The 27,510-nt window shown below is 46.3% G+C and overlaps 2 protein-coding genes across 2 annotated transcripts; both read left to right on the top strand.

Annotated features, from left to right (window-relative positions):
• Positions 1-180: 180 nt before the first annotated feature.
• Positions 181-18,283, top strand: jakmip1 (janus kinase and microtubule interacting protein 1). The gene is made up of 23 exons (XM_076046436.1): positions 181-916; positions 6,329-6,633; positions 6,719-7,051; positions 7,656-7,817; positions 8,490-8,711; positions 9,241-9,354; positions 9,457-9,603; positions 9,820-9,990; positions 10,076-10,135; positions 11,275-11,403; positions 11,588-11,716; positions 11,904-11,987; positions 12,763-12,825; positions 13,196-13,294; positions 14,081-14,182; positions 14,284-14,337; positions 14,447-14,512; positions 14,691-14,759; positions 14,914-14,991; positions 15,976-16,185; positions 17,345-17,410; positions 17,625-17,670; positions 17,764-18,283. The coding sequence occupies exons 2-23, from the start codon at positions 6,478-6,480 to the stop codon at positions 17,880-17,882; spliced, it is 2,679 nt and encodes an 892-aa protein (XP_075902551.1). The 5' UTR covers positions 181-916; positions 6,329-6,477; the 3' UTR covers positions 17,883-18,283.
• LOC142901780 (uncharacterized) lies at positions 18,275-27,510 on the top strand. Its single transcript, XM_076046435.1, has 18 exons — positions 18,275-18,302; positions 18,789-18,919; positions 19,237-19,363; positions 19,691-20,515; positions 20,735-21,064; positions 21,203-22,456; positions 22,548-22,634; positions 22,906-23,061; positions 23,159-23,275; positions 23,381-23,500; positions 23,594-23,650; positions 23,783-24,274; positions 24,382-24,615; positions 24,710-25,418; positions 25,510-25,640; positions 25,741-25,794; positions 25,896-26,047; positions 26,406-27,510. The coding sequence occupies exons 3-17, from the start codon at positions 19,301-19,303 to the stop codon at positions 26,022-26,024; spliced, it is 4,758 nt and encodes a 1,585-aa protein (XP_075902550.1). The 5' UTR covers positions 18,275-18,302; positions 18,789-18,919; positions 19,237-19,300; the 3' UTR covers positions 26,025-26,047; positions 26,406-27,510.

The raw sequence follows: 27,510 nt of genomic DNA, 5'->3' as shown, positions 1-27,510 counted from the left end.
TACTTAACTTCTTAATTCCAACACTAAGGACACTTCAAAACACAAAGAGACACGCAGTGATGAGACGGCATATGCTTTATTTTATGCCAGATCATGTTTGAAACGTCGACCTCAGAAATGTCACTGCATTTCACATTGTTCAGCTAAGGTGCCTAATATTGTGACAGAGTGTTAAATGTTTAGATACCAACAAAGAAAACAATATCTATAACAGTATTTTGGTGATGTGTTTTACTGATCTGTCTTTGAAACCAAGTGAAACCAAGGCGGTGCGCGCTCCCGCGACATGCATGCAGATTTCGGCATGACACCGGCGACCAAAGCAAAAAATGTAGACATATAATACATAATTAAAAAAATTATGAAGTAGAACCAACGTAAGCACAACAATACTTTTACTTACATTTATTTTTTATTTTTTAATTAAGCACGACAAATTGAATAGGAACGAATGACGTCGCTCCGCGAGCACCACGATTGTGTGTGTGTGTGTGTGTGTGTGTGTGTGTGTGTGTGTGTGTGTGTGTGTGTGTGTGTGTGTGTGTGTGTGTGCTTGCGTGCGTGCGTGCGTGGAGCAAAGTGTCAACGTGCGGCGCGAGAGCGGCGTTTGCCCGCAGCAGAATTTCGGTCGTAGCGCCAGTCAGGTGGGGGGGATAATGTGAGCGGAAACACGACCAGAGCCGCTGTTTCAAACTACCGGAAAATGCGCGTAACGACCGAGGCTGAGTAGAGCAGAGGGACGCGGCTTCCAGTTTGCCGGGGCTCTTCATCTTTTCCTAGTCGCTGGAGGAGACTGGTTCTCACGGCTCCCCCCACCCACCCTCCCAAGCGCCGCCGAAGCTCAGCCTCCCTTCCTGGATGTGAAGCAACGTTTAAGGCGGCGACGTTTCAACATCTCTCCGCTTCCCGGCTGCAGGTACGTTTCTACGTCAGCTCGACACCCGCTCGACGTTCTCAATGAGAGTCAACGCTGACAATTTCCAGACGGACATATAGACCCACTGGGCTGAGTGACACGAGCTTCGACGCCCTCGGCTCTCCTCTCGCCTCCCTAACGAAGCGGTTCGGTAGCCTCGCTGTGAGTTGGCTAGCATCAGGGGAGACGGAGGGCGCTGCACGCGCTGAAGCCAGACAGCGGTGTAGTTTTTGCTCTCTTGTTATTTCATTTTCAGCATCGACAACCTGTTCTCTCTTCTGCCCAAAACGGAAGCGATGCATGTTCAGCTTCTCACACCAAGCTCTCGACGCTCCATCCGAGCCGTTGCCGGTGGACCCTCCCCGCGTCTCCTTCCTAGCTAGTGGTCATGACGGAATATTGACTTGAGGGCTTGCATGGTGCGGATGCAACATGACGGCAGTTTACGAGCGAAATAATCAACAGATTAGCGTGGGCAAGGACACCCGACCTCTGGGGCTGGAGGATGCTGTTGCTGCAGTAGCAGCGGGAGAGGCAGCAGCAGCAGCAGCCTCTTGCCTGTCGCCGTGGGGTGTGGTTCTGAAGCCGGACAGTCGATCTGTCTGTCAGCAGGTGAAAAAAAAGCCCCCCCTGGCTCCCCGCGCCCCTCCTGCAGCACTCTAACCATGCAATCCCACACCATTTGACAGCTCATTAGAGGGCTGGCCACATCGCACAAGGACATCCCCACAGCATCCCCAATGCATCCCCAAACCGGGGAGGAAAACTGCAAAGTATTGCTGTGTTTACTGACAGGGGACTCTGTCAGAACAGCTCAGCTGCTTTAGTAGTAAGCGACCCCAGAGGCTCGTAAATGTGCCAGGGTGGACAGCCAACATGTGCTGCACATTTGTGGCTGTTTGATGAGGCCCTTCAAGCCCTTGCCTCAAAAACTGCATTGCATATGGTCATGGTAATAGTCCTGATCTGCAAGCCCACAGTGGGTTGGCAGGTAGAATTTCTATTCAGGTTTTGGTCAGTTTCCTCAAAGGTATCACCTTTCACCCCAAATAACTGACAAAACATTTTTTTTTGCTCCAGAAATTCACAGGAAATAAATAAATATGTTATGTTTTGCAATATTTTTGGTGCCTAAAAAATGTAATCTGACTTTGATCTGATACAGAGGTGAGAAATGATAGACGGATTCCATAAAAATGTAAATATCACTTAGATAGCTGCTGTTGTTACCGTGATCTTAACCAGTAAATCTACTCAAGGCTAAGTGTGACAACTGTGCATGCAGACATTCCATTGTAATCTTATTAACATCACTGTTTTCCCCCCCCTCCAGTCTGTGTTTGTACTTACCCTCCAATCCCCTTCATCCACCATTCTCACTTATGTTTCATTCATAATGTCATCCACGCCTTCATTTCCTCAGCGTAGTGTTCAATAACCTACGGTCGTAACCACGCTTACTTCTGTCGTCATTCTGACGCATTTGGAAAGATGCACAAGAGCAGTTTACTGTCTATTCTTAATGAGCACAACACTGTATGAGACGGTAAATATCAGTGCTGTGTGTGTCTGGGTATGCATGCTTCCCCCGGCCTGATGGAGACACCCGCTACTGTTGCTGCTATCTGATGTGCTGTCTTGTCAGAGAGAGTCAAATCGAGGCAAATCACATTACCCAGTACACTATCATGTCTGGGGTGGGGGGTTGGGGTGATGTTGCATTCGACATCCATGCTGATTTACCCAGCACCTCGATTATAAACTGATGAATCACAGATGTGCAGACTAGCACACGACTAACAGTTAATCTTGCACAAAGTGACCCTAATATTGGCAGTATTGTCTAAACGCAGAGTATAAAAGCAGCAGCATATTGATGAGGGGTGTGTGTGTGTGTGTGTGTGACAGATACAGATAGAGAGTGGCTGAAACGCTAAGTGAGGAGTGAGACCTTTGTGTCTGTTTGGGTTGAGTAGGCATTGGGGTCAATAACCCAGAGATATTCTTCTAGCATCACAGTTTTTAGGTCATATTGTTCGCCAGTGTTGCTCTTGGCTTATTTTTTCTTCAAAGTGTCTTTGGAGTGTCTGCTCTGTGCTGTCGGTGTGTGTGTGTGTGTGTGTGTGTGTGTGTGTGTGTGCGTGTGTGTGCACATGATCGTCCTTCTGCCTGCGAGAGTGTGCACATGCATGGACTGCGGAATGATGTCTGGATTGCAGCCATACCTGTCCTGACACAGTCCATGTAGACACTGGGGTTTGGTAGAACCTCTACTATAAACAGATGAATCTGTTTATTGGTCCACGCCCTCACCGGACAGGGAAGTGAGCCAAGTGTTTTTGTTTGAACTGCCATTTGCAGCACCTTTTACTGGGCGGATTTATTGGGCCTACATGTCTCAGTGAATCGTAGTTAATGTTCTATGAGCGGCTGCCTGCTCATGCCCGTGTGTGTGTATGTATGTGTGTGTGGTGCTGTTCAAAGCTTTGGGGACTTCTGTTTGTGTGCAGTGGGCCGGCTGTCTTTGGAAAGAGGCCTCTCAATCTGAATTTAGTACTTCAACTGTTCTTCAGCTAAATGGATCGCTAATTAGCAAAGCTAGCTGTTAGCAACTGTCATACTTCTAGCTGAAGCTCTCTATCTTCCAGTTAGCTTGTAGATTGATAGAATGATAGTGATAATAACAGTAGAATATTAGTAGCCAATAAAAAAAAATGATCATCAATGTAATAATGCAATATTGAAGTTTATGTATTGGCAGGGATCGTCCATCCATCTGTTTCCCATGACCACTTATACTGACCTCATCAGGGTCATTACAGGCTAAACAGAAAACAGATTTTTCCAGACAAGCTCGGTCTTATCCTGACAACCAATAGAATGATGTGTTTCATGTTTTCTTACGCTATGCTGAGCCTGCTTAATAAGGATCAGTGTTTCATCATCAGCCAGTATTAGCCACTTACCAGCCTCAAGTCTTTTTCATTAAACCTACAGCTCAAAGCATATTTTTTCCTTCTGTATGTGTGGACACATTGTCTTAATGGCTGTTTATTGTTTTAGAGGTATTATTTTGTGCTTGTATAATTTCCTTACAGACTGCCTAATTTCTTTATTACCTCTTAGATGCAGTTCACATCTCTACTTTGTACTGAACTCTTTTTTTTTTGCACGCTGGCACTTTGCTACTTTAGTTGCAATAATCGGGAATCTGTTGCGCTAATTTTAATTGTTGACTTTATTCACTACTCAACACTTTGTGCAGTTCAAAAGAGCAAGTTTACAAGTAAGTCTGTGGATTTTTAAAATATTTTTAAAAATTACATGTGTTATACTGTTTCATGAAACAGTGATACTTTGAGCATTTTGTCTTTCACATCACTGGCCATCATTCTCCTGAAGGTTTGACTTCATACATGGCCTTAATGTTGCTGTATGCTTAGAAAGTGTTATATTTTGGGGTGGAATGAGTCATTTAAGTTCCATGACCTGTGCAGGGTTTGCTCTTGTGCACGTAAAAGCTGGTGTTAGTTTCCCGGTGGCCCGTATAAAAATGTTCCAGCTCCTCCTATTAAGGCTCAGTGTTGGGCGCCTGCTGCCAGCTTGGGGACACATGGCTCGGAGTGTGTGTGTGTGGGAACTGGCTTGATGGTGTATCTAACCTTTTTCCCGTTATCGATATCGTTTTATCAATCAATACACTAGCTAAAATGAGAGTCTATATATAGATACACACGATGCAAGAAAAGGTCGTTTGCATCACACCATCATTTTGAAATGTATAGGAACACGCAAAGTATTTGTGCATGTAAACTACAGCTATGTTCAGTATTTGTTCTGCCATGAATCAGTGCGCGTCTCCTCTTGCGAGCTTTAATGTATCGACGTTGTTTATATCCGTCCCCATTTGAGACTTGTCGAGTGTTCACTTGTGTCAATGCTCCCTGTGTGCGAATGCTCTGTCTTTTGCCGTCTCTGTGGATGATAGTGAGATCTCTGATTGCCTCGGCTTGTTTAACATCGCCGGGCCCGCGAGTGGAGGAGGTTGGAGGGGGGCGTAGTGGGACGAGCCGTGTCAAAGAATGTTGAGGAGCGCGAGCGAGAAATGGTGCGGCAGAGCTCCGCTCAGCCCCTTTTTCTTTACTGCTCCTGCTCTTTGCCCTGCTCTGCCTGTCTCTCTCTCCTATTCCTCCTCATCCTCTTTTCCTTCACTCTTCCGTCCCCGCCGCCGTCTCACCGCCCGGCTGTCTGTGCGCGTGCGGTGAAAAAGCTTCCTTGCCTGCCAGCATCAGTGCATTTCTGCCTCTCAGTCGACCTCGGCTCTCAGATCGGACCAGATAACGTTGTCACGCGTGCGAGTATGTTTTTGTTCACCCTCTAGATGCAGTTGTGTGCGCGCTGGTGCGCTCGCCGAGGATGATGCGGTTCTACTGCACACATCACGTCGCCATTCCTGCTTTCCCGGCGTCCCTCGCCAGTAGATCTTCCGAGAGAAAGGGTTGCCTTGGTTACTATTTCAGGCATCTGTGTGCGTCGTATGAACATTCCGTGGCGTGCATGTTGAGAAAGATGAAGGAGGTGTGTGTGACTTTAATTCTTTGGCGCCGGCTCTCTCGCCATTATTTATTCAATGGTTAGAGTGAAGCCTGTGAGGTTACAAGGGTACAATTAATTTCTAGGAAAAGATTAGGGGGGCGTCCTCTTTCAGGACATGAAGGGTCAGTCTTGTGAAAACGCCTTTGCCAATGTTTGTCAAGGACACTTCTGAAAGTAGGGATGCAAGTCTTTCAGTTGACTTAATTCACCTTGTTCTAATTTGTTTAACAACAAACTTGGAATCCGTTGAACTGTTTACTTTTATGATTGAGGCAAAATTAACTGAAAGGTTTGTGTCACTGAGACAAGTGAAAGAATCCAATGGTAGTTAGGGAGGCCGGCAGGCTTCTAGTCTGAGGAGACCGAACAACCTGAGACATCTCTGAACGTTCTCTTAAACTCACACGTGTTGTCATTTGGAGAAAGTAGGCGATTTAGTGATGAATAAGGCCGATTATGAGACCATTGTTCCCGCCCAGCAGGGGTTAAGAGGACGGCTGCTGCGCCAGAGTCCATTAGGTGAGCCAATCCTGCGCCGAAGAAAAGGAAATATGAGAGGCAGGGGACCATTACTGCAGTCTCGCACGTTCTCATGCACCGTTGAGCCTAAAAGTACAGCTCAGGGAACAAGAGGATGATAAATTGCCCAGGTGGATTTGTTGGAGAGAACACTGTAGAATAGTAGCACATCAGAAGCCAGTATAGTCTGTTTTTCCGTGCAGCAACTCATCCCGTACCCCTTGATAATAGTTTTCAGCAGTGAAATCATGGATTTTCAACACAAACCCTATTTTCGTCTGTCTGTTCACCTAATAGGAACCATCGGCGTCGTCCAGGAATGATGTAGCCTCGGCGACGGCGTGATGACGACGCTGGCAGGGAGAAAGAGGAGCGAGGATTGACTCTCCTCCCTTCTAGGCCCACCTGGCACTCTGTGCTGATCCTGATTCGGTGGCCGGAGGGCCATGTCATCAACCACACCCGCTGCGGCCCCACCCTTCAAGAAGGGGAGGAAGCCGGAGAAACCCGAGCTGATGACAGAACCTGTGCAGGCCACCAACGAGGAGCTGAGGGGCAAACTGATGGACGCTCAGGTGGAGCTTCAGCAGGAGCGAGGAAAGGTGAGGAGGAGGAGGTGAAGGCGGACACAAAAGGGAATAAATCTAGGTTGACTGCGTTGACATACACGTCTGGCTGCTCTCCCAGCTGTGCAAGCTCCGCGAGCGGCTCCAGGAGCAGCGGCAGGCCCGCGAGCTCGAGCAGCACAAGCATGTCGTCGCCATCACCGACCTGCGGGCCAAGCTCCACGAGGAGAAGCTGCGCGAGGTGGCGGCCGTCCGCGAGGGCCTGGCGCGGCAGCACGAAGTGGAACTGGCCCGGGCCATCAAGATCCGGGACGCGGAGGTGATGAGGCTCCAGGGCCTGGTGACGGCGCTGAGGGACGGAGCGGCCGACAAGCTGAGGAACGCTCTGCTCGGAGAGGCCCGCGAGGAGGCCAGGAGGGCCTTCGACGGGGAGAGACTCAAGCTGCAGCAGGAGGTAGGCTGCAGCGTGTGCGTGGCGATGCAATACTCGGTGACTGTGATCGAGGTCGTGAATGTGTGACCTGCAACACAACCTGGCGCGGGCCCAGTTTCCGCACCACGGCTCCCGTGAAGCAGCACTCGGCCCTGTGCAGCAACACACTGCCTCTGGAGCACACCGAGTGCTTGCACATCAAATGTCAACAACAGCACTAATAATAGTAATCATTACCATAATGATATTGTCATTGCACTTCTGATTTTATCTTAATGTTCCTAATCATGACCTCACAGAACCGATCAATACATTTTAAAACATTTCTGAAGGCGATTAATCTTCCGAGATGAAGGCAAGCAATTTATTGTGGAATGTTGACCTTTAAGTTCCTGTGTTTTGTGTGTGCCGTGTCTTTGGTTTATAAGTGACCTATTGTGAGTTTGCCGCTGAAAAACAGGAAGCAGGCTGGAAAAGCCTGTTGCCAAGCTATTGTTTCATCCCGGCCGCTCCAGCCAGTAGGGCATCTGTCATCACACAGGTTTTAAAGGAGGCATGTTTGTCAAGCAGAATCACTTTATGTGTGTGTGTGTAAAGATTTATCTGCCCATGTGTGATCTTGCAGATCCAGGAGCAGAAGCTCGCCAGGAAGCAGGCTGACGAGGCGCTGATAACTGCTCAGCATGCGGACAAAGCCAAAGCAGCCGATCTCCGCACAGCCTACCAACAGCACCAGGATGAGGTGCACCGCATCAAGCGGGACTGCGAGAAAGACATCCGGCGGGTGGTGAGGAAAAATACTTTATGTCACAAACACAAGGGGTCCATGTTGAAATGACCATGTCATCATTCTTAAGGCCTTTGAGATTCAGCTCTATCAATAATGACTGTCACAATCGACTTTAATCATAGAAAATGTATTTTACAACAATGAGTTTGATTTTGTTAAATATTTGAGACTGTAGAATAGTAATTAGTAATATTATCACAAGAAACCAAGCAACCCTGAGTTCAGGAAGAAGTGGGTATTGAAAATGTATGGATGGATGTGGATGGACTTATTGAAAATTGAGTGGTCTGAAAATATGGCCGATCAATGGTGAAGCCTAACAGGAAATGCCAATGTCGAGGAGTGAAAAAACAAAGAAGTACAAGTGGGGCCCTTTTGTCAGAGGTCATTGTTGAAGTGCAGGACAGGAACCAGCTTCATGAATTAGTCACGGTTGAAACACCACAGCATGTTTGAAAAGCTCAAACACTGTCACCCACTATAAGTGTCTGCCACGGGAGCATGAAGTGCCATGACAAGGTCATGGCATATTAAGAAAAATACGTTTTATATCTCGTCACTGATGCATTTAAAGTACTTTTTTTTTTTTTAAACACATGTACCAGGATCCTTTTCATTGTTTTTTTTTATTCTAAATCAAAAATGATTTTCTCTTTATTTCCTCCACAGATGGATGAGTTGAAGGCTAAGGACCGGGTGGTGTCTGCCTTGGAGAAGGAGCTGGGCCTGCAGGCCGGCTACGCCCAGAAGCTGCAGCTCCAGAAGGAAGCCCTGGATGAGCAGCTGGGCCACGTGCGAGAGGCCGAGAGACACAACCATGGCAGCCCCAAGAGAGAGGTGGTGCCTGGGCTTGGGGACAACTCGGAAGTGCTCAGCAACCAGGTACACCAGGTACCCGTCACAGTGACCAACCCAAACATGCAACTTTGCCTCATCTTGACTTCATTAATACACATTCTGTGTTTACATTTGTCCACGCTAAGACATGAATACACCTTAAAACGTATGTAAAACTGCATTGCTCAATGATCTCTTGATGGCTTGTCTTATTGTATGGAATTGCAATTATAACAGCATCATTGCTCAAACTCTTGATGCGACACCAACAATCTAAAAGAAATACATTTTTTCATACTCACTTTTCTACATGTTTATGATGTAAATAAAACATGTGGATACCTTTTAGACTTAGTTTATTCTCATAAAGAAACATCAATCCTATTGGAATATGACCCAAGTCTCTCATATCCAAGCATCATCAGCAGTCCATGCATTTATCATGGTTGTGTTGTAAAATTGCATCTCATCCCTCCAATTCCTCTTCCCCGTCCACCTCCGTTGCCTGGCCACCTACCTGCATGTACTCCCCTTTTTTTAGATTTTGTTTTCCTCCTCTTCTCCTGTACCCCACGTTCCTCAGGAGACGGACGAGCGGGACCTGAGGAGATTCCAGCTGAAGATCGCGGAGCTCCACTCGGTCATTAGGAAACTGGAGGACCGAAATGCGCTGCTGGCGGACGAGCGCAATGAGCTGGTAATATAGATAATATAACCGCCCATAACCGCCCGACACTTTTTTACACTCCCTGCAACATAAAATCACAGCACTGATACACGGTGTTTGACCTGCGTGCAGTTAAAGCGGGTGCGAGAGGCCGAGAGCCAGATGAAGCCCATATTTGAGAAGAACAAGAGGCTGTCCAGGAAGAATGACGACCTCCTGCAGACGCTGCAGCGGATGGAGGAGAAGCTGAAGAACCTGAGTCGGGAAAACGCCGAGATGGTCAGAAGCGCTCAGACTTTGTTGTATTTCTCCAATAAGCTTAAAGAAACCATGATTAAATAAAATTGTTGTATGAAACAGATAGCATTTTAGCTTTAACTTGTAGAAAAAGGAGGTTCTGTGTTTCCGTTGTTGGAAAGTCGAACTTAAAAACAGGCCTCTGCAGATCATTTGGACGAAAGAGCAGAATAAGTTCCTGCATGGTCTCCCTCACAGAAGGAGAAAGCCGCTTCAGTCCGGCCACCCTCACAGCAACAATCCACTCAGCCCCAGCTCAAGCGGCCAAGCTCTTTAACAGACCTGAGTCACGCCCACGAGGAACAGGAAGTGGAATTCCTCAAGCTGCAGGTTTCTGAGCAACGTGGCATCATCGATGAGCTCACGCAGGTTTGACTTTTAAAAAGCACGTTATAAATATTCTGGACGGTTGACAACGTTTAAGATTCTGATTTGTTCTATGTTTGCCCAATAGGAACGTGACAGATTGGTGATGTGCAAAAAGACCAGGAGGAAACCTCTCAAGCTGTCCAAAGTAAGTATCCACCTGGGACTTGAACACACTGCGGGGGTAACAAGGCTACCTGTGCTTGACTGATCCTGAAGCGCGGCTGATGGCCGTGTCTCTCTTTGTTTTTTCATTAATTAGTCTCAGGGGACAATAATGGCAGTGTTCCTGAATGCCATGCTTGGTGCACACACACACTTCCCATATCGAGCCACACGCAGACGCTGGAGTGTTTTTCTTCGTATTGCTTTGCTTGTTCCTCTGCATGCACACACACCGTCGTCTGTTTTCCTTTGTGTGCCTCCATGTGTGGACGCAAGCTAATTACCGTGGTTGCGGCGTGCGTGCGAGTGCGTGTGTTGATGCCAGTGCGTCGGGGAGCATCTCGGAGTTTCTCACGTTGCCAGGAGGAGGAGCTTCTGGCAGTGTGGTTGCGTCAGATACTTTCTTCCACCTCCACCACTGGAACCAGTTTGTCACCGTTGGCGAGGCGCGTGTGGGCTCGAACACGGCAGCCTTTGTTCTTGGACCTCCATCTGGAAAATTTGTGCCATTTCGTGGGGGGAATTGGAAGTTGAAGCTTTAATAAGCTCGGAGAAAACAGCTGCCGGGAGTGATTTGATTTTAACCAGAACCAGAAGTTGAGTTTGACGTTTTGCCGTTGTGAGCGTCAAGCAAGTTGATTGGCCGGACTTTTAGGAGAGTCTTTGTAAATTGGGCATGATGTTTTCATTGTAACGACAACATGTCCGAGTACATCCTCCTCATCCTCTACTTCTCCGCGTTCATTTGCCTCTGCGCGATGGTCTGCCTTTACTTCTCCGGTTGCCAAGAGATGACTTACAAACATGACGGTGAGTGGCGCCGTGGGGTTCTGCAGACTTTACTAGCAACAGTGAGGCAAACAAACAAACAGAGCGGCCAAGTCTGATAGGAAATGATCTAATTGACTTTCCCTGATGTAAGAGCGAGATAGAATGGCAGTTTGTGGTTTTCTCAAGTTGGAGAATGGGAGAGGCAGAACAAACCTGTGGTGGATTTTATCCCTTCATTACTTCAGATAGACAATTCTGAAATCCGGTGTTTTGTTGCGAATTAAAAAAAAAAAAAAAAAAAAAAAATCCAACCAAACAACAAAGCGTTTTGCTCGTGTTCCCTCTCTGCAGAGGCATGTTGTGGAGACATATTTTGGATTTGATGAGGAGTCGATAGACTCCGAGACCTCCTCGCTGACCTCCTACAACACTGACCTCACTGACCGCACCCCTGCTACTCCCGAAGAGGACTTGGAAGAGGTGAGGAAATCCCTTAACTTCATTCCAACAGTCATTTCAAGTGTTCTCTCAAAGGGTAGAAATAAGGAGAGATAAGGCATTGAAACATAATTTACAGACTTAGAGGGAGGCTTACACATACAACACTGCTCTGTGTTTTAATGTCCTTTGACGTCCTTTTGCTTTTGCTTTTTGTCTTTCGCAGACTGTTTCCCGCGAGGAGTCAGAGCTGCGTTTCCGTCAGTTGACCAGGGAGTACCAGGCTCTGCAGCGAGCCTACGCCCTCCTCCAGGAGCAGACTGGAGGCTCTCTGGATGCTGAGCGGGAGGCCAGGGTTTGTGAACCTCTCTTAAAGTATCACCATGGCAGTTTAGACTAACGGCAGCGCAGCGAGCAGGCAGATTCAAGCTACCTTCTCCGCCTTTTCTCTGAGGCTGCATATTTCTTTCGCTTTCAGCCTGTGCTTCTTTTGTGCAGCTTCTCTCATGCTCTCACCTGATGGCTAATCCTTTCTCCGCTAGACACGTGAGCAACTGCAGGCGGAGCTCAGCAGCTGCCAGGCCAAAATGGCAGACCTGGAGAAGGCCCTGGCTGAGAGGGGGCAGGTAACCAAGACGAGAGACTCTGACAGGGGCTCCCTGGTCCTGCTGTCGCTGGTCCTCCTGCATGTGTTTGTGGCCGCTCTCTTCCTGGGCTGGCGCTGCGCCAACCAGGTCTTCCGCAGAATCCTGTGACGTCACTTCCTGCATGTGTGATGTTGCAGCTCTGTGCCTGCATGCTCTGCCTTCCCCCTCTGGTCCTCTGTTTCTTTTGGGGTCTTTTCTGTTCTCTCAAGACTGTCTGTGGAAGAGGTTCATTCATAAATGGATATATGTTCAAGAGAGTAGACGTATATATGCCTTAAATAACATTTTGACTTTAGGTACTGACATATGTACAGTAATATACACTGATTCACTGTACAACATTTTGATTCATGTATGCCATCTCAAAACTGTAGTCTTAAATGGGTGCTGATATTTTACTCTTACTAATAATTACATAAAGAATTCTAAAGGTTAAACTTCTTCACCTCTTGTGGTGTTTTTCCACTGCATGTTCTCTGCATGTTGTATATTCTGCTGTGATGTTATTCAGCATGAACTGCATTTTGTTTTGCCTCCTGTTCTTCACCTGATGTTGCCTCCTGTTGCTCCCTCGACTTTATATTCTCAGTGCCTGTGGTCTCCCGGTGCTCCTTCTCACTGGTCAATAAAACATTACTTCCAATCTGTTTTTGTCTGTCTGTGTTCATGGCACCTTTTTGCATTTGAGATTCACACATTCTCCTCTTTGGTTTTGTGTTGTTGCTGGCTCATGTTGTGTTTGATTGTTTCAAAGGATTCAAAGTGGGTGGAGGAGAAGCAGTTCTTACTAAGGACCAATCAGGAACTTCATGAGAAGGTATATCCCACTGAAACACTAATATGTTTTTTTGATTATGTTAGGATATAATATAACTTCACTTTCAATACCGAGCTACATGTGATGACAAACTCTTTGTGATACTTCATTTGATACAATATTATGCTGAAGCTATTTGCTCAGCAAGTTTTTCTTTTAAATCACAATTTTATAGCACCACCATAAAGCAATAAAGTAACAAAAAAAAAGGGAGGAAGGATTCAGCACCAGCCTTTGACTTATCTAGGACACAGTTGATAAAGTTTCATCAAATATTAACACAAGATTGTAAAACATTGAAACAGTAGACTTGGTCTAACAAAGAAGTGTGCGTGTGTGTGTGTGTGTGTGTGTGTGTGTTTGTGTTTAGATGTGCACCCTGCAGCAGGCTGAGTCACGGCTCCAGGCTGAAGTTCAGGATGCTCGGGATCAGAACGAGCTGCTGGAGTTCAGGGTCCTGGAACTGGAAGTAAGAGAATGTACCAACATCAAGCTGTCGCCTGGATGCGATAACAACAGTTTCAGTTCCAAAAGAAAGACCTACATACAGTGACTCATCCTCCAGAAACACAAACACACAAGCTATGTGTATCTGTATGGCAGCTGTGTGCATCCACCTTGTCTTAACTTGAATATGTTTGCTGAAATTATGTTTTGTTAAATATATGATTTTACCAGAATAAACATTTATTTAAGTTCACCCCAATGTTCCATTTCTGTTCATTTCGTCTCCCATTTTGTGTGTCTGTCTGGCATTTTATTTACATTTTCCATAAATTGAACATGTATATCCACGGAAAGGTGCACATCTCATTTGTTGTGGGTATTCTTTTTTTTTTTTTTAATATCTCTTTTGTTTATGTGAGTAAATACACCCTTTAACGACTACAGTAAAAGGTGGAGGTTTAAAAACATGTTGCACTACATTTTTAATGTTCTACACCAACATAGTGTTGCTCCTCTTCCTAGAAACATTCCTGGCTTTCAGCCTCAGAATGTGTTTTCAAAAACCCCTCTAGTTTTTTCTTTTTGTTTCCCATTTAAATCTATGATTTTCTCCACCTTCCTCAATGTAGCAGATCCTGACCATGTTTTCAGTGTGATGTAAGTAAATCCCTCATTCCCTCCCTCTTCACCGTCATGCACATTCAGTGTCTGCCAACACACCTTCACAAGTGTAAAGATGTTCCAGAGATGTTCTGACCCCTCAAACAGGTTCACGTGTCTGTGTTTTAACGCTGCATGTTTTCTTCAGGAGCGCGAGCGCAGATCTCCGGCCCTCAATCTCCACATGTCTGCCTTCCCTGAAAACAGCAGCAGTGCACTGCAGGTCTACTGCCGCCAGGAGGGAGTGAAGGTAGTAACACGCCTGGTTGCATCCCAGCATTTTATGTTTTCCGTACATTTTGAATTTTAAATAAGTCATTTTGGCCTCATTGTGTCGTCCGATTTTGACAGGATGTGATAATTCCTGAGCTGATGAAGAAACTGGACATCCTCGGGGACAACGGAGTAAGACCGAACAGATTTCAGTCAATGCGCGTGCTGTTTTTTTTTTGTTTTGTTTTTCCCCCCTAATTATTTTAACTCGATATAATTCTGTTCCACCCTCCACTTGTAGAATCTCAGAAATGAGGAGCAGGTCGCCGTGATTCAGGCGGGGACGGTGATCTCACTTTGTGAAAAGGTAAACGCAGACAGTTTTTGCTGACACCCTGTGGACATTTATTGCCACTACACCCTTTACTCTAAATCGGCAATGACACGGAGCCATCCCCATTAGGATAATGGCAATAATGCGCGTATTACATCACTACAGTAGGCATTAACTGTCCTCTCTTGTCCCTCCTGACGTCTTTAACCAGTGGTTAAAGCAGATCGACAGCACTGAAGCTGCTCTCACGCAGAAGATGATCGACCTGGAAAACGACAAGGTGAACAATCTCAAGAAAACTGTTTCAATGGCTTGACTCCAAAACACAATATTACAACTGGCGTACATTGTGTGAGTCTATTAGATATATTATATTCTACGTACTGTTTGTTTCAGTAACAACTGCATTGGCTTTTTACCACTTCCTGTTGCAGGAGCTGTTCAGCAAGCAGAAGGGTTTCCTGGAGGAAGAACTGGACTACAGGAAGCAGGCTTTGGACCAGGCATACATGGTACGACGCCCTGGACAACACAACCTGCCCACTTCATACAAAACTGTCCTGTTGCTTTGACAGAAGTTTATTGAGACATTACACAAAGTTTGTGTACGAGGCGGCGCTTACTTTGCCATTTCATCATGACACGCAAACATTCAGAACCCCCATTGCACATCAGTAATGAAACTTGATCCGTGAAGGTTAAAATATGAGACATTGTGTTGGGATACTGCATCTTTTACCAATGAAGTTTGAACTCAGGCAACTACGAGCTGCTGAATTGGCTGAGCGTGGAGCTTCTTGGGTATTGTTCTAAACTTCCCGTTTCTGAGGCCAGTCACTGATCACTGATGCTGTTTCAACTTTACTTTACTACCATTATTTTACACTAATGCTGTGTATTGTTGCTGTCATAAAATGGAAGTTTCAGGTAGAAAGCATACACTGTCACTTTAAACTAAGTATAAACTATGACCATGGTCCCCAAACGTAAATAGTATAATATAATTAACCGGCACAATCTAGGCAGCTCTCTAAAAAGAATACATATTTGATGTCAATTTGATTTTGATGGTCCCACTTTATACTGTGTAAAAATTGGTGCTCACATGGCAACAGGAAATAGTTTGTATTTCTGTTTTGGATTAATTTAATGACACTGCCATGTGAAGATCAGGCCTGAAAAATGCAATCTGAAGTGGAACCATGTTCTCCAATCTGTCATGGACTTAGCAGTGTGTGTGTGTGTGTGTGTGTGTGTGTGTGTGTGTGTGTGTGTGTGTGTGTGTGTGTGTGTGTGTGTGTGTGTGTGTGTGTGTGTGTGTGTGTGTGTTTGTGCACATGTGTATCTGTTTGTTGTGAACCTGCACATGCCTGCGTGTATCTGTGCATGTGCATGCGCACATCCGTGTGTGTGTGTGTGTGTGTGTGTGTGTGTGTGTGTGTGTCTTTTGTGTTCTGTGTGTGTGTGTGTGTGTGTGTGTGCGGCTGGCTGTGCAGAGGATCGAGGAGCTGGAGGCCACGCTGTATAGCGCTCTGCAGCAGGAGCAGCCGGCATGCCGAGCGGTGGCCGAGTCGCTGACAGACAGGCAGAGGGAGGAGCTGAGGCTTGCCGTGGACAAGCTGCGGCGGCAGATTCTCCGGCAGAGCCGGCAGTTTGACAGTCAGATCTTACATGAGCGAATGGAGCTCCTGCAGCAGGCCCAGCAGGTAAGGCTTGACACCAACCCGAAGTCAGGTCACCGAGTCCTACCCTCGTCAGTCTTTAAGCCCCCGGTCCCCGTCTGAGATTCCCACCCCCCCCAGACCTCTCTGGTGCCTTTAGTAAAAAAAAAAGAAAAAAAAAAGATGCAGTATCCCTGTGTGTGCAACCTGTTTCTCTGTCAGTGCACATGTGTTCGAGTGGTAGAGAGTTAAAGAGAGCTTAAGAGTGTGTGTGTGTGAGTGTGTGTGTGTGTGTGTGTGTGTCTGCATCACAGTGATCCTGAGCCGCCCCCTCACACTCCCACCACCTCCCTCCTCTGTGTTCCTTTCCCCCCTGCAGCCCTCCCACCAGTTAAACATCCACCTTGCAGTTTATGTTAAATGTAAACATCAACCTTCATCTCCATTGTTGTTACTCGCAAACAGTTTGACTTTCTCACTGCACCAAACAAATTATGATGTTTCATTCATCAATTTCTAGTACAGCCTTCCTGCTAAGTTTCCAGTAAAACATTTGTCATACCTTGTATTCATACGTCCGAGTGTAGTAGAAGTTTCTCCTATATCAGGTGACATTTGTGAACACAATTTTTTTCAGTACTTTGCAAAACAATTTTGATTAACCAAAATTGTTTATTCATGTTTGACCAGAGGGTAAATTACTCATTTATTTATAGGTAGGGCTTCTCTGTCTTTAGTTTTTAGTCTATTTATCTGCCGTAATTTATATTAAAGTTTAATTAAATACTTTTTGCTGTCTGAACACACACACACTCACAAACACACACACACCCCTGTAACCAAGAAACGGATGAAACATTTTTCTTGTCCAACAAGAAAACAAAGGTTACGCAACTGTCTTGTGAATAAGCGGCTCAGCTTTCGAAAGGCTCCAATATTGAGAAAGTTGCGCTCCTTTCACTCTCGCTGCTAAATCTGCCCTTGAGTTGCCATAGCAGCTCCTTCTTACCCAACACAGCTACCATGGAGACAGGCAGCACGATGAGAAAAAGGCTTAGCACGTGGAGCAAATAAATGAACTGTTGGACCACAGTCACATTAACTGTCGCACCGCAGTTTTCTTGACTGATTTGGGTTATGGACGTACTTTGACTCTCAACACGTTTCGCGGGTTGCGCTAACTGTGTTTTTCTTTGCCTTGCAGAGAATCAGAGACCTGGAGGACAGGATTGACTTGCAAAAGAGACAAATAAAGGAAATTGAGGAAAAGGTACCCAGAGAAAACATTTGCCGTCTTAGGTTGAGAAAAGTTGAACTGGAGGTTAATAGAATAGGAGGAAGTTTACACTATTGTAATTCATGATGCTCTGTCTTGTCTGACTAACTCCCTGATGCTCTCTTTCTTCTTCTTCTCTCTTTTTCCATGTTGTTCAAACCCCTGCCGCTCCTTTAGTTTTTGTTCCTCTTTTTGTTTTTCTCTTTAGCATTTATTCTTTGGCCTTAATAAAAGTGACCGCGGACCAACATCAGGTAATTTTACTTGTCAGATGCACAACAGCCTTCAACAAACTAAAATATAAATAGAACAAATTGAGGATGGAAAATGTGTCTCCTTTCCTGCAGGTACGAAGGTGCTGTGGAGGAGAGCAAGGACGAAAGAAGATCTAATTGTTTTTTATGCTTTTTGTAGACAGTTAATGAAAAACCTATGGCCTTTTTTGATAAACATGCACTTTTACTGAAGACCCTTATCTGGAATGCAAACATATTGGGAGATTAAAGGACAATAACGCGATATACATGAGAATAAATTAAAACAAATGTTAATTATAGTTCAGTGTTGCGGTCCTCGGACCTGGAAGGGAAAATTTAGCTCCTCTGTGAGAGGCGAACTTGGATTTACTGAAAGCAAACTCTGAATCAGAGGTTTAATTAAAGGAAGATAAGCAGCAACGACAGGAGTCCCTTGTTAGTTAGTGAAAAAAACAGAGTGGAAGTGAGGAAAGCCAAAGGAACACAGGCTGAGCGACGGGCTGAAGGAGTGGAGGAGCCAACTGGACGTGGTGGGAGTTTGGCAACGTCTCATGTGCTTCCAAGAGGACAACGGTGCTGTTTGGTTTTGTGGAGGAGACGCTCAGAGAAACAAGCACTGGAACTGAAAGGTAATGCAAAACAATTTTTTTTTTGAGGATGTGCTCCTCTGTGATGGCGATATGTTGACAATGGACCAGTGCACTCATGCCTGCATCTGCATACGTTTAGCCAAACATGTTATTCACTTACTCATTAGATTCAGTTTTAATGTTATTCTTTTCTTTAAAAAAAACAAAACAGTTTCGGGACTTTTTTTTTTTTTTTTTAATGAATGAATTAGCATGTGGAAGAAGGTGCTGAAATGAACCGGATGGTTTTGGGGGGAGGGTAACCTGAGAAACACCAGCGCTCAACAACTTGCTACCAAGCTGTTGACATAGTGAATTATAAATGACTGTATAGTGTTTTTTTGTGCATATATCACTTTGCATGTCTCTCTGTCTTTCTCAGTGGATGTTTCTACAAGATGGCAGCAACAAACAAAAAAATTGTATGGTAAAAAAAAAATCGTAAAGATTCTCTGTAAACTGTGCATGTTAACTCTGGCCCTGTAGGTATTAACCATGTGAGTGATGACTGACCAATGGGTGAGCAGCTACAGAGTCACATGAAACTGATTTGGACCTGTTGCCCTGGACCATAATGAAGTTTGGAGCCCCAGGTTGTACAACCAGCTAGAGAACAGGTGAGAGATGTGATGTGGGAGGATCCTGTAACGCACAGACACACAGACACACACACAGACACACACACACACACACACACACACACCTGCTGCTATACGCTCACTTTTGGCCAAGGTGATATCGCGTATCACACACACCTGCCTGCACTGCACACTTGAGAGCATGCTGTTAATGCCTCCTCAGGAATTAGTCTTTGCTCCAATTTTCAATTCTATGTTATTGTTATAATTTAAATAATTTATTTTCTAGTTTTGCGTGAGCTTTAAAAGCCCTGCATCTTTTTGTGGGCGTGTCTTTGTTGTGTCTTGGAATTCAGCAAAGAGGGAAGTGGAGTCCAGAGACGAGCCGTGTGTGGAAACACCAACTCCAACCTTCACAGCATGCAGCACTCCCAGAGGCTGGACCAGAGACTCTATATGCTCAGAGAGGAGGTCAGAACAATGGTAACAGCCTCTGTTTTCTATCTGTTTTTAAAAACAAAGTTATAATTCTTGCAGTTTCTTTTCCAAGCCGAGCTAGTTTACTCTTAAAATAGTTTTTCTCAATAAGAATTCAAACTCAAATCATTAGCAGTGCTCGTTATCACCAACTATTTTGTAGTTAATTATCTTTCATAGTCCATCATAGTTTGGTGAAGAAAACGCAATTTTCTATATTTCTACTACCTTAGGATTAGGGGAATAGTAAAATCTTTCACAAATGCCACTATCACACAGAAAATATTTAAATTTCAAATATCTTTTCTGTGTTTCTCTCTCCTCCCTGGTCAGACCCGGGAGAAGGAGCGAGGTGAAAGAGTCTGGAGGGACAGACTGCAGCGCTGTCAGTGTCAGCTGAAGGCCAAAGAAGGTGAGATGAGTCGCCAGTCCCAGTACTTTGAGAACTTTAAAGCCCAGCTCCAACACAAGCTCCACCTGTCCCGGGACAAAGAGCAGAGCCTGCAGAACCGGATCTACACTTTGGAGAAGCAGCTGCTGGACATGGCAGTGAGCGCGGCCACTGGTCGGGCGGCACACTGTGCAGTCAGAATCACTGCTGCTGGGTCTGGAACTCTGTTGGGAGATCAAGAGAGGCTGCCCTCTTTGAGAGGAGAGGGTGAAGGAGAAGAAGAGAAGAAGGAGGACGCATGGAAACAGTGGCAGCCAATTGTGGGAAATGAAAGAAAAGGAAGCCAGGAGGCTGTTCAGGGAGTCGTCGAAATCCCAGAACAAGGAGAAAGAACTAAAGAAACAAGACCAAACTCAAATGAGTCCCGGCTGCAAGACTTTATCCTGAGCCTGCAGGAGGACCTCAGGGTGCTACTGGAGAGGGAAGAAGTTGGCCTCACAGAACAAAGGAGGCTGATGGAGCAGCTCCAGGACGCTCAGGAGAAGAGTCGCCACTTGGGCTGCAAGGCGGAGGAGATGGAGGCGCAAGTCAAGCGGCTGGAACTCTCCGAATGCTCCCTGATGGAGGAGGTTGAAGAACTGAGGGAGGAAAACCACCGACTCCAGCTGATGATTGGAGGGGCATCCAAGATGAGCAGCTGCATAGCCACTGTTGGCCCGTCGTCCACCGCTGACTCTGGACACACCTCGTGGTGGAGCTCAGGAGAGGTTCGTTGTTACTGATATTGTGTCAATAAAGTTGGATTAATAATATCTTTTTAAAATTCTTATTCATATAGTCCAACCTCCACTATGTATGTATGGAGAATAGACGTGTACTCTGCAGTCCTTCCGTTTGACCAGCAGGTGGCAGCAGAGCGCACATAGAATAAAGGCAGTTTCTTATCTGGCAAATCCCTCAGAAACGATCCATTTAACCTCTTCCAGCACGACGATTCCAATGCCAACTGCACCCCCCGGCAGCCAGTCCCCCTGACTGCAGAGATTCTAGATGACTTCAAACCGGATACTTGGTGCCCAGGGACGATCCCGAACATGGAGGAGATCCCCAGCGAGGAATCGGATGCCTTGAGGGAAGCCTACAGAAGCTTGGGCTTCGGGGATGTTGGTTCCGCCGAAGCACTTCAAGGACAACGCGACGTTCCGGGAGATGAAGCACAGCTGCAGCAGCTTCCCTCACAGCTCACGGAGGAGGCAGAAGAGCAAGAAAGTGAGACTGAGCAGGCTCCTCCGAAGGCATGTCACACCGGCTGGAATGTCTCTCAATGTTTTTTGTGCTGTTAAAATAAACCTCCCTTTCTGTCACTCATCACGTTCCCTTTGTATACTCAGGTTCGTAAACTGTTACCCACCAGCGGAGCCAAAGATAACTCTGCTGTTTCTGCTCTCCCCTAGGATGAGCTCATCCAGGCCCTGAATCGGGAGAACGGGGCCCTGGCCAGCCGCATCCAGGAGCTTCTGACTCACATCAAGGTCAGGGAGGAGGAGATGAAGAAGGAGGAAGCGCAGCTGAGTGAGCACATCTCCGAGTTGCGGGCGGCTGGAGACCGGCTGGCGCAGGAGGGTGAGGAACAGGCGAGTTTGATCACAGAGCTCACAAAGAAGACGGAGGATGATCTTAACACCATCATGGAGCTGCAGGAAGAGGTGGCCGAGGTTAGACAGCGGTGGGATGAGTCACAGGAACAGCGTGCGTCCGAAGCACAAGGCGAAACTACAGCTCCAGGGGCAGAGGGGTCTCGAGGGCGCAGCCAGCAGGATGAAGCGGGTAGTTCAGAAAAAGAAGTGCAAAAAGAAGAAAACACACATTTGATTGCGAGTGAACAATTAAACAGATCTACTGCAGACAATCCCTGTGATCCATCGCAGAGGAGCCTTCAAAACACTCCTCAGGTGGACACGCTGACCAGATCCATTCAGAGCCTCAGATCCGAGCGAGACGAGCTGTCGGTCGCTGTGGCTTCCCTCCGAGAGCAGCAGCAAGACGTGAGTCTCTCGGTGCGGACGCAGACGGAAGTGAAGCAGCAGCTGACTCGGGCGGTGTGGGCGCTGAAGGTGGAGAAGGACGACGTCTCCCGGCACCTGGAGGGCCTCAGGCGGCAGCAGGAGCAGCTCGCCAAGGAGGTCCGCCAGCTGAGGGACGAGAGGGAGCAGCGCACGGGGTGCGCACGTGGCCTGGCAGAGGAGAGAGAAGAGCTAGCAAAGGATTTAATTGGCCTCAAAACGGAAAAAGAAGAGCTCTTATATTCCATAGCAAACTTAAAGGATGAGAGAGATCAAATGATGCACTCAGGACAAAGTTTACAGGCGGAGAGGGACCAATTAAACCACCAAGTGCTCTCCTTGAAACAGGAGGAGGAAAAACACACTGATTCCCTCAAGTGTCTGGAGAAAGCGAAGAGCGAACAATCGTCCCGCACTTTACAGGGTGACCTTGACGAGTTGATGAAATTAATTAGCACTTTACGAGAAGACAAAGAAAGACTCGAACTAGCGGTGAGTCGTTTGAAACAGGAGCAGATTGGCCTGCGTCAGGAGCAAAGGCAGGGAGGCAGCAGCCGAGAGCATCCAGGCAGTGGCGTCACCACAGAGGAAGAGAGCAGAAAAGAAGGAGACACGACACCAAGAGGCCAAACAAACATTGTGCAGGTATTAGAGAATACATATTAACTGCAGCAATAGTTCCATTAGCTGGAAATGCTATGTACTGATATGAAATCATGTCAATGCAAATAAACAGAGTGAAAGTTGCCTGATGAGGGAGATGGAGACGTTGGGATCAGAACTGAAGAGGTCACAGGATGCACTGGCTGAGAGCCGTGAAGAGGTGAGTGATGCATACATGTGATGATGTTTTTATGTGTTTTATATGAGCTGCTGGAGATAACAATTGAGGATAATTAAAGTATCTATCCATCTATCCATCTATCTATCTATCTATCTATGATTTGTGATGATAAAGGTTTTAGTTTGGATTTACTGCTCCTGCAACTACATTAGGTTACAAAATAATAATGGGTTAATAGATACATTTTACCTTGTTTTCCCTTGTCTTATTTATTAATTTTTTAAAATTTATTCTAATGATGAATATTCAGAACAAAAGGCTCCAGCGGGACCTGAACCACTTGGAGGCCGTGGGAGTGGAGGCGGAGAGGAAGGCGGACCTCACAGCCGCCGAGGCGACCAGGCTGGCAGATGTCGCCAATCAGGTGGAGGAAACCACCATTGAAAACAAAAGCCTCGCAAACCAGGTAGTTGGGTCATTCACGCTTGACGGATTCACACGCGGGAGAGCCGAGCAAAAGCGCTATTTTTCGCCAACTTGGTCTCTTTGGGTCTCGTCTGAAGGTGAGGGAGCTCCGCGGCAAACTGACCAACCTTCTGAGTGAGAAGGGGGACATTGTGTCGTTGAAGACGCAGGTTGAAGAGCAATACGAGATCATTGCAGCACAGCTCAAAGCCAAGGTAGAGACACCTCGCTTTTCATTTAAATCAATTCAACTACTTTGAACTGAACTACTAAACTGAATTTATTGTACCTCTGTTGTGTGTGTGTGTGTAACCTGACAGACGGTGGCACTAGAAGAACTCAACTCGGAGTACATCTCTCTGAAACGAGGGCCGAGCACCAAAGAGGACGCAGACTCTCTTATTTCACTGAAGGCCCGGTACAGCGACCTCAAAACGAAGGTGAGGCAACAACCAGTTGTTGGGTTGCATGTTTGCACCTGAACCCATGTTTATGTCCTATCTTTTTTTTTTTTTTTAACATTTCCATTGTAGTATGATGCACTCCAGAAAATGAGAAGCCAGAATGACCTGGATACTGCTCCACTGAAGGTTGTAGGCATTTAAAAAAAAATCTCTCCACCACTGCATGTTAATCAACCTCAACAGAAGCAGCTTGTGCACTCTGTCAGTGCTCAGATTTGACAGAGGGACTTTTTGTCTTGAAAAAAAAACAAAAAACAGGCCAAGCTGTCTTGCCTGGTGGTGAAGTGCCAGGAGAGGAACAGTCTGCTGGCTCAGATGACGGCGTTGATGCACCGACGAGGCTGCGAGGAACCTTCGCTGGCGCAGCAGGCGCAGCAGCTGCTCACCGACACCACCTTGCAGGACTACACCGCTGCCTTCTCTCCAGGGAAGCAGAAGCGGGACGGCAGGCCGGAGCTCTTCTCAAAACCCTGCCACCAGACGTTCTCCATGCTCATAGCACAGCGGGACCAAAATGCATTTAAGGCTCGGCCTAGAGGGGAATGTGGAGATGCGGAGAGTGAAAAACAATCACCTTTTAACGATGCAGAGCCTGCAAAAAATAACAAAGACCTCAGTGAGGAGGAGGGAGCGGCGGTGATGGATCTCAGCTCACCTGTCGCAGCTTCACCCGCGCCAGAGAGCGCCAGAGGCCTTAACGCGCAGTCACCTGCTCCTCCGGTGCTAAATGAGGGATTGAACACAGAGCAGGTGAGGAAATCCCAGTGCGTTTGTGTTTAGTGGCTGTGATGGAACATTTCAACCACATCTAAACACCCCCGTTCTCCGTTGATCTCCTTCTCTCTGTTCCCTCACAGCTCTTGCCCTCAGCTGTTGCACCACTAGAATCAGTCAGCGGAAACAAGACATTCAGGCCGCGTCAAGTGCATGATGATGGGAAGTCCATCTCAGAAGTGAAGAGCTCACCCAGGCCCTCGCCGAGTCCGAGTCCTGCTCCTGCTCGAGCCTGTCCACGGAGGAGGCTGAGCAGCCCAGAGAAGATCCTGAACCTGCACGAGCAACTGCAAAAGACTTTTGCAAACACTTATCAGGTACTTACGGCTGTGAAACCTTTGGAATATTGAGCTAGCAGGCACTTAGTGGATATAAAATGACAAAGACTTGATGATTTTCTTGTTTTTTTAGACTTCGGGGAGCAGAGGAAGAAATCAGGAACCCAGGAGAAATCTGTCTTTTTCAATTTTAGCAGATGCGGCGCAGAGCTTCGCTGTGAGACGCGCTGGCTCCTTCCCAGCAGCCGCTGCTCTCGGCCCAGTGAAGAGCACCTCGGCGGCGGCAGCAGCTGTTGGCGCAAAGTCGCCAACGCTTTTTAACACCATCACCTCCAGAGCCGCCAGTCTTGGGTTCAGTCCCCCCAGTTTGCTGCAGAACAATCTCAAGCCAAGCGCTGCGTCTAAATCTACAAAATCCACTCTTCCTCCTCCTCCTCCTCTTCGTCCTCCTCCTGCCGCCACAGCGCCAGACAAACCGCAGGGCGAGGCTGAATCTACCTCCAGCTCTGGTGCTGATACAACAACATTCCCGCAACTGGCAAAGAAACACGCCTCCGCCCCTGATAGATCCCACAACGAGCCCACTGACCCGACCACTGCCACTTCCGAGTCGGATCTTTTAAAATGCTCCGACGCAAAATCCAAAACCGCTGCCTCAGACGCAGCCCCCCCATGGATGTCAGCCGCTCTGGAGACTAATAAATTCAACATGGCCTCTAAAATCAATGGTGCTGCCCCTGCTTATGATGGGCTTGCATTTCCTGTAAACTCCAGTCTGGAGAAGTCCGAGGAAAATTCCACCGGTGCTGCACAGCCGACCAAGAACTCTAGGCCCAAGCCAGGTAAAACACAAACATGCAAGTGTTAGAATAATTTTAGATTTCACAGACTATTGCAGTTTTATAATGCACATGAAATTTTATTTGTCTCCAGAAGGTCCTGCTGAAGTTTGTTCTGTAGAGGTTCTGAGGACTGTGGGACAGAGCAGCCTGATGATTGGCTGGGAGAGGCCTCCGCTAGACGAGCTGGGCTGCAGTAACGGCACATTCGTGTATGGATACAGGGTAGGGCTGACCAATCAGAGCTCTCGGAAGGATGATGCTTGTATGTTGACCTCGGAGGATACAAAATAGACGTTCCTGATAGGTTTCTGTCATTTTTCAGATTTTTGTCGATGGGGATTTCCACAAATCTGTCATGAGCTCCGCGTGCACAAAGGTATCTATTCAGCTGCAGCTGCAGCAGCTGTAAAACATATTGAACTTGATAGCAGCAGTTTATGCATTACACTTTTTTTTTCCCTCTCCCCAACTTCACAGTGTGTTTTGGAGAACCTGAACCTCAGTGTCCCTGTACGCATCAGTGTCCAGACTCTGGGCTCCAACGGTCTCATTTCAGAAGGCGTCTACGTCGTGTACAGGACTTCAGACCGGACAGAAAACCTCTGACTGTCAGCCTTTTAACAGCAAAGGTACAAATATGTTTGAACATTTTGAAATCAAGTATTTACTTTTCATAATATATATCTATTTTTCTAATTTATAGTATTCATGATGTTGTGCATTCAAAGTTCCATATCATGCATACTGACTTTACCAATGTTTTTTTTTTTTTTTTTTTTACCAATACCATGTGTCCATAGTCTGTAAACAAACTCCTAGTAAATGATGAACAACCTCACATTATTACCTATTCTGAAAATACGTGCCCACTAATATCCACCCTTCTGAAGATATAAAAGTCAAACCTGACAGTATAGTTTCTATTTTTAACAAAGGGCAAGCAGACACCATTTGACTTGTGTGTGTGTGTGTGTGCGTGTCCTTCAGCTCACAGCCATCTCGGGCCGCAGCCCTCCGAGGGAGCGCTCCGCCCTACACCTCAGCAGACAGCACGGGTCGTCATCATCTCAGTGCTGGAAAACCTTCAGGCTTCGGGTTCACCAGCACCAACCGTCTGATCTCATCTGATGTCGTCATTACAGCAAGAGGCTGCGGAATGTCAACAATAATCACTTCAAGATGTCAAAAGCAAAACAAATATGTCAGATTTCCAAAAGTGAACCAACAGGTAAAGAAGAATAAGTCTTTTTTTTTTTTTTTTTTGTACTGGAAGAACTTCCTGTTTGTTCTTGGACTCGCCTCTTATCATGGAGTCGTGGAGGAACGGCCAGACTGGCTGCCAACCACCACATCCTGAAACAAGTGTTACTTCGTGATCACCCACATGAAGCCAGGGTGCGACAGCTTGGCAAAAGCTGCCTGAAGAACTGATCTCTCACTCGTTCTTTAACCGAGGTGCTGGAAGGATGAGCGCGCTCCATGTTCAAACACTGTGGAAAACATGTGGCTTCAAAAGCCTGGACTGACTCTTCGGCTGAAAGGACGTTTCACTGTTCGAGATCTGGTTTAATGTGTTGATGCAGCATCAGACCCTGACGTCAGCTTACTTGATTTTTACACACAAAGCCAAATATGAGAGAAGATAATTTCCCTCCAAAGACTCATCTGCTGTTTTCTTTTTCCTGACACGCATTATCATCACAGAGGCCAGATACTATTTTAATTTTCGAATTTGCACACCATGCTTATTATCTCTTCTATAATCTTAAAGATGAAATGGAAAAAAAATATTATCACAGTTATTTTTTGCACAGATTATTATATAAATATGCCAATAAATCACAGAATATATGTTTTGTGACACTTTTTTCGCACCTATATATATGTTATGATTGCACGCTCACACTATTTTGTTTTATACGAGGCTCACAATGCGCTATATGATATTCTTTTGCTACTTAACATATGTACAGGTGTCGAGTGACTATGGTGCATCAAAGGTATTTTTCTATAGGTGATTGAAAATATTGTTTTCTTCCCAATGATTCCTTCTGAGTGTGTACATGAAATAAATGTTTATATTGTCATTTCA

This window comes from Nelusetta ayraudi, unplaced genomic scaffold (genome assembly GCF_046127955.1).
Source record: "Nelusetta ayraudi isolate G7.1 ecotype Tasmania unplaced genomic scaffold, CSIRO-AGI_Nayr_v1 ptg000090l, whole genome shotgun sequence".
Taxonomy (NCBI): Eukaryota; Metazoa; Chordata; class Actinopteri; order Tetraodontiformes; family Monacanthidae; genus Nelusetta; species Nelusetta ayraudi.
The sequence above is the reverse complement of the archived record's forward strand: the minus strand, read 5'-3'. Positions and strand labels throughout refer to the sequence as shown.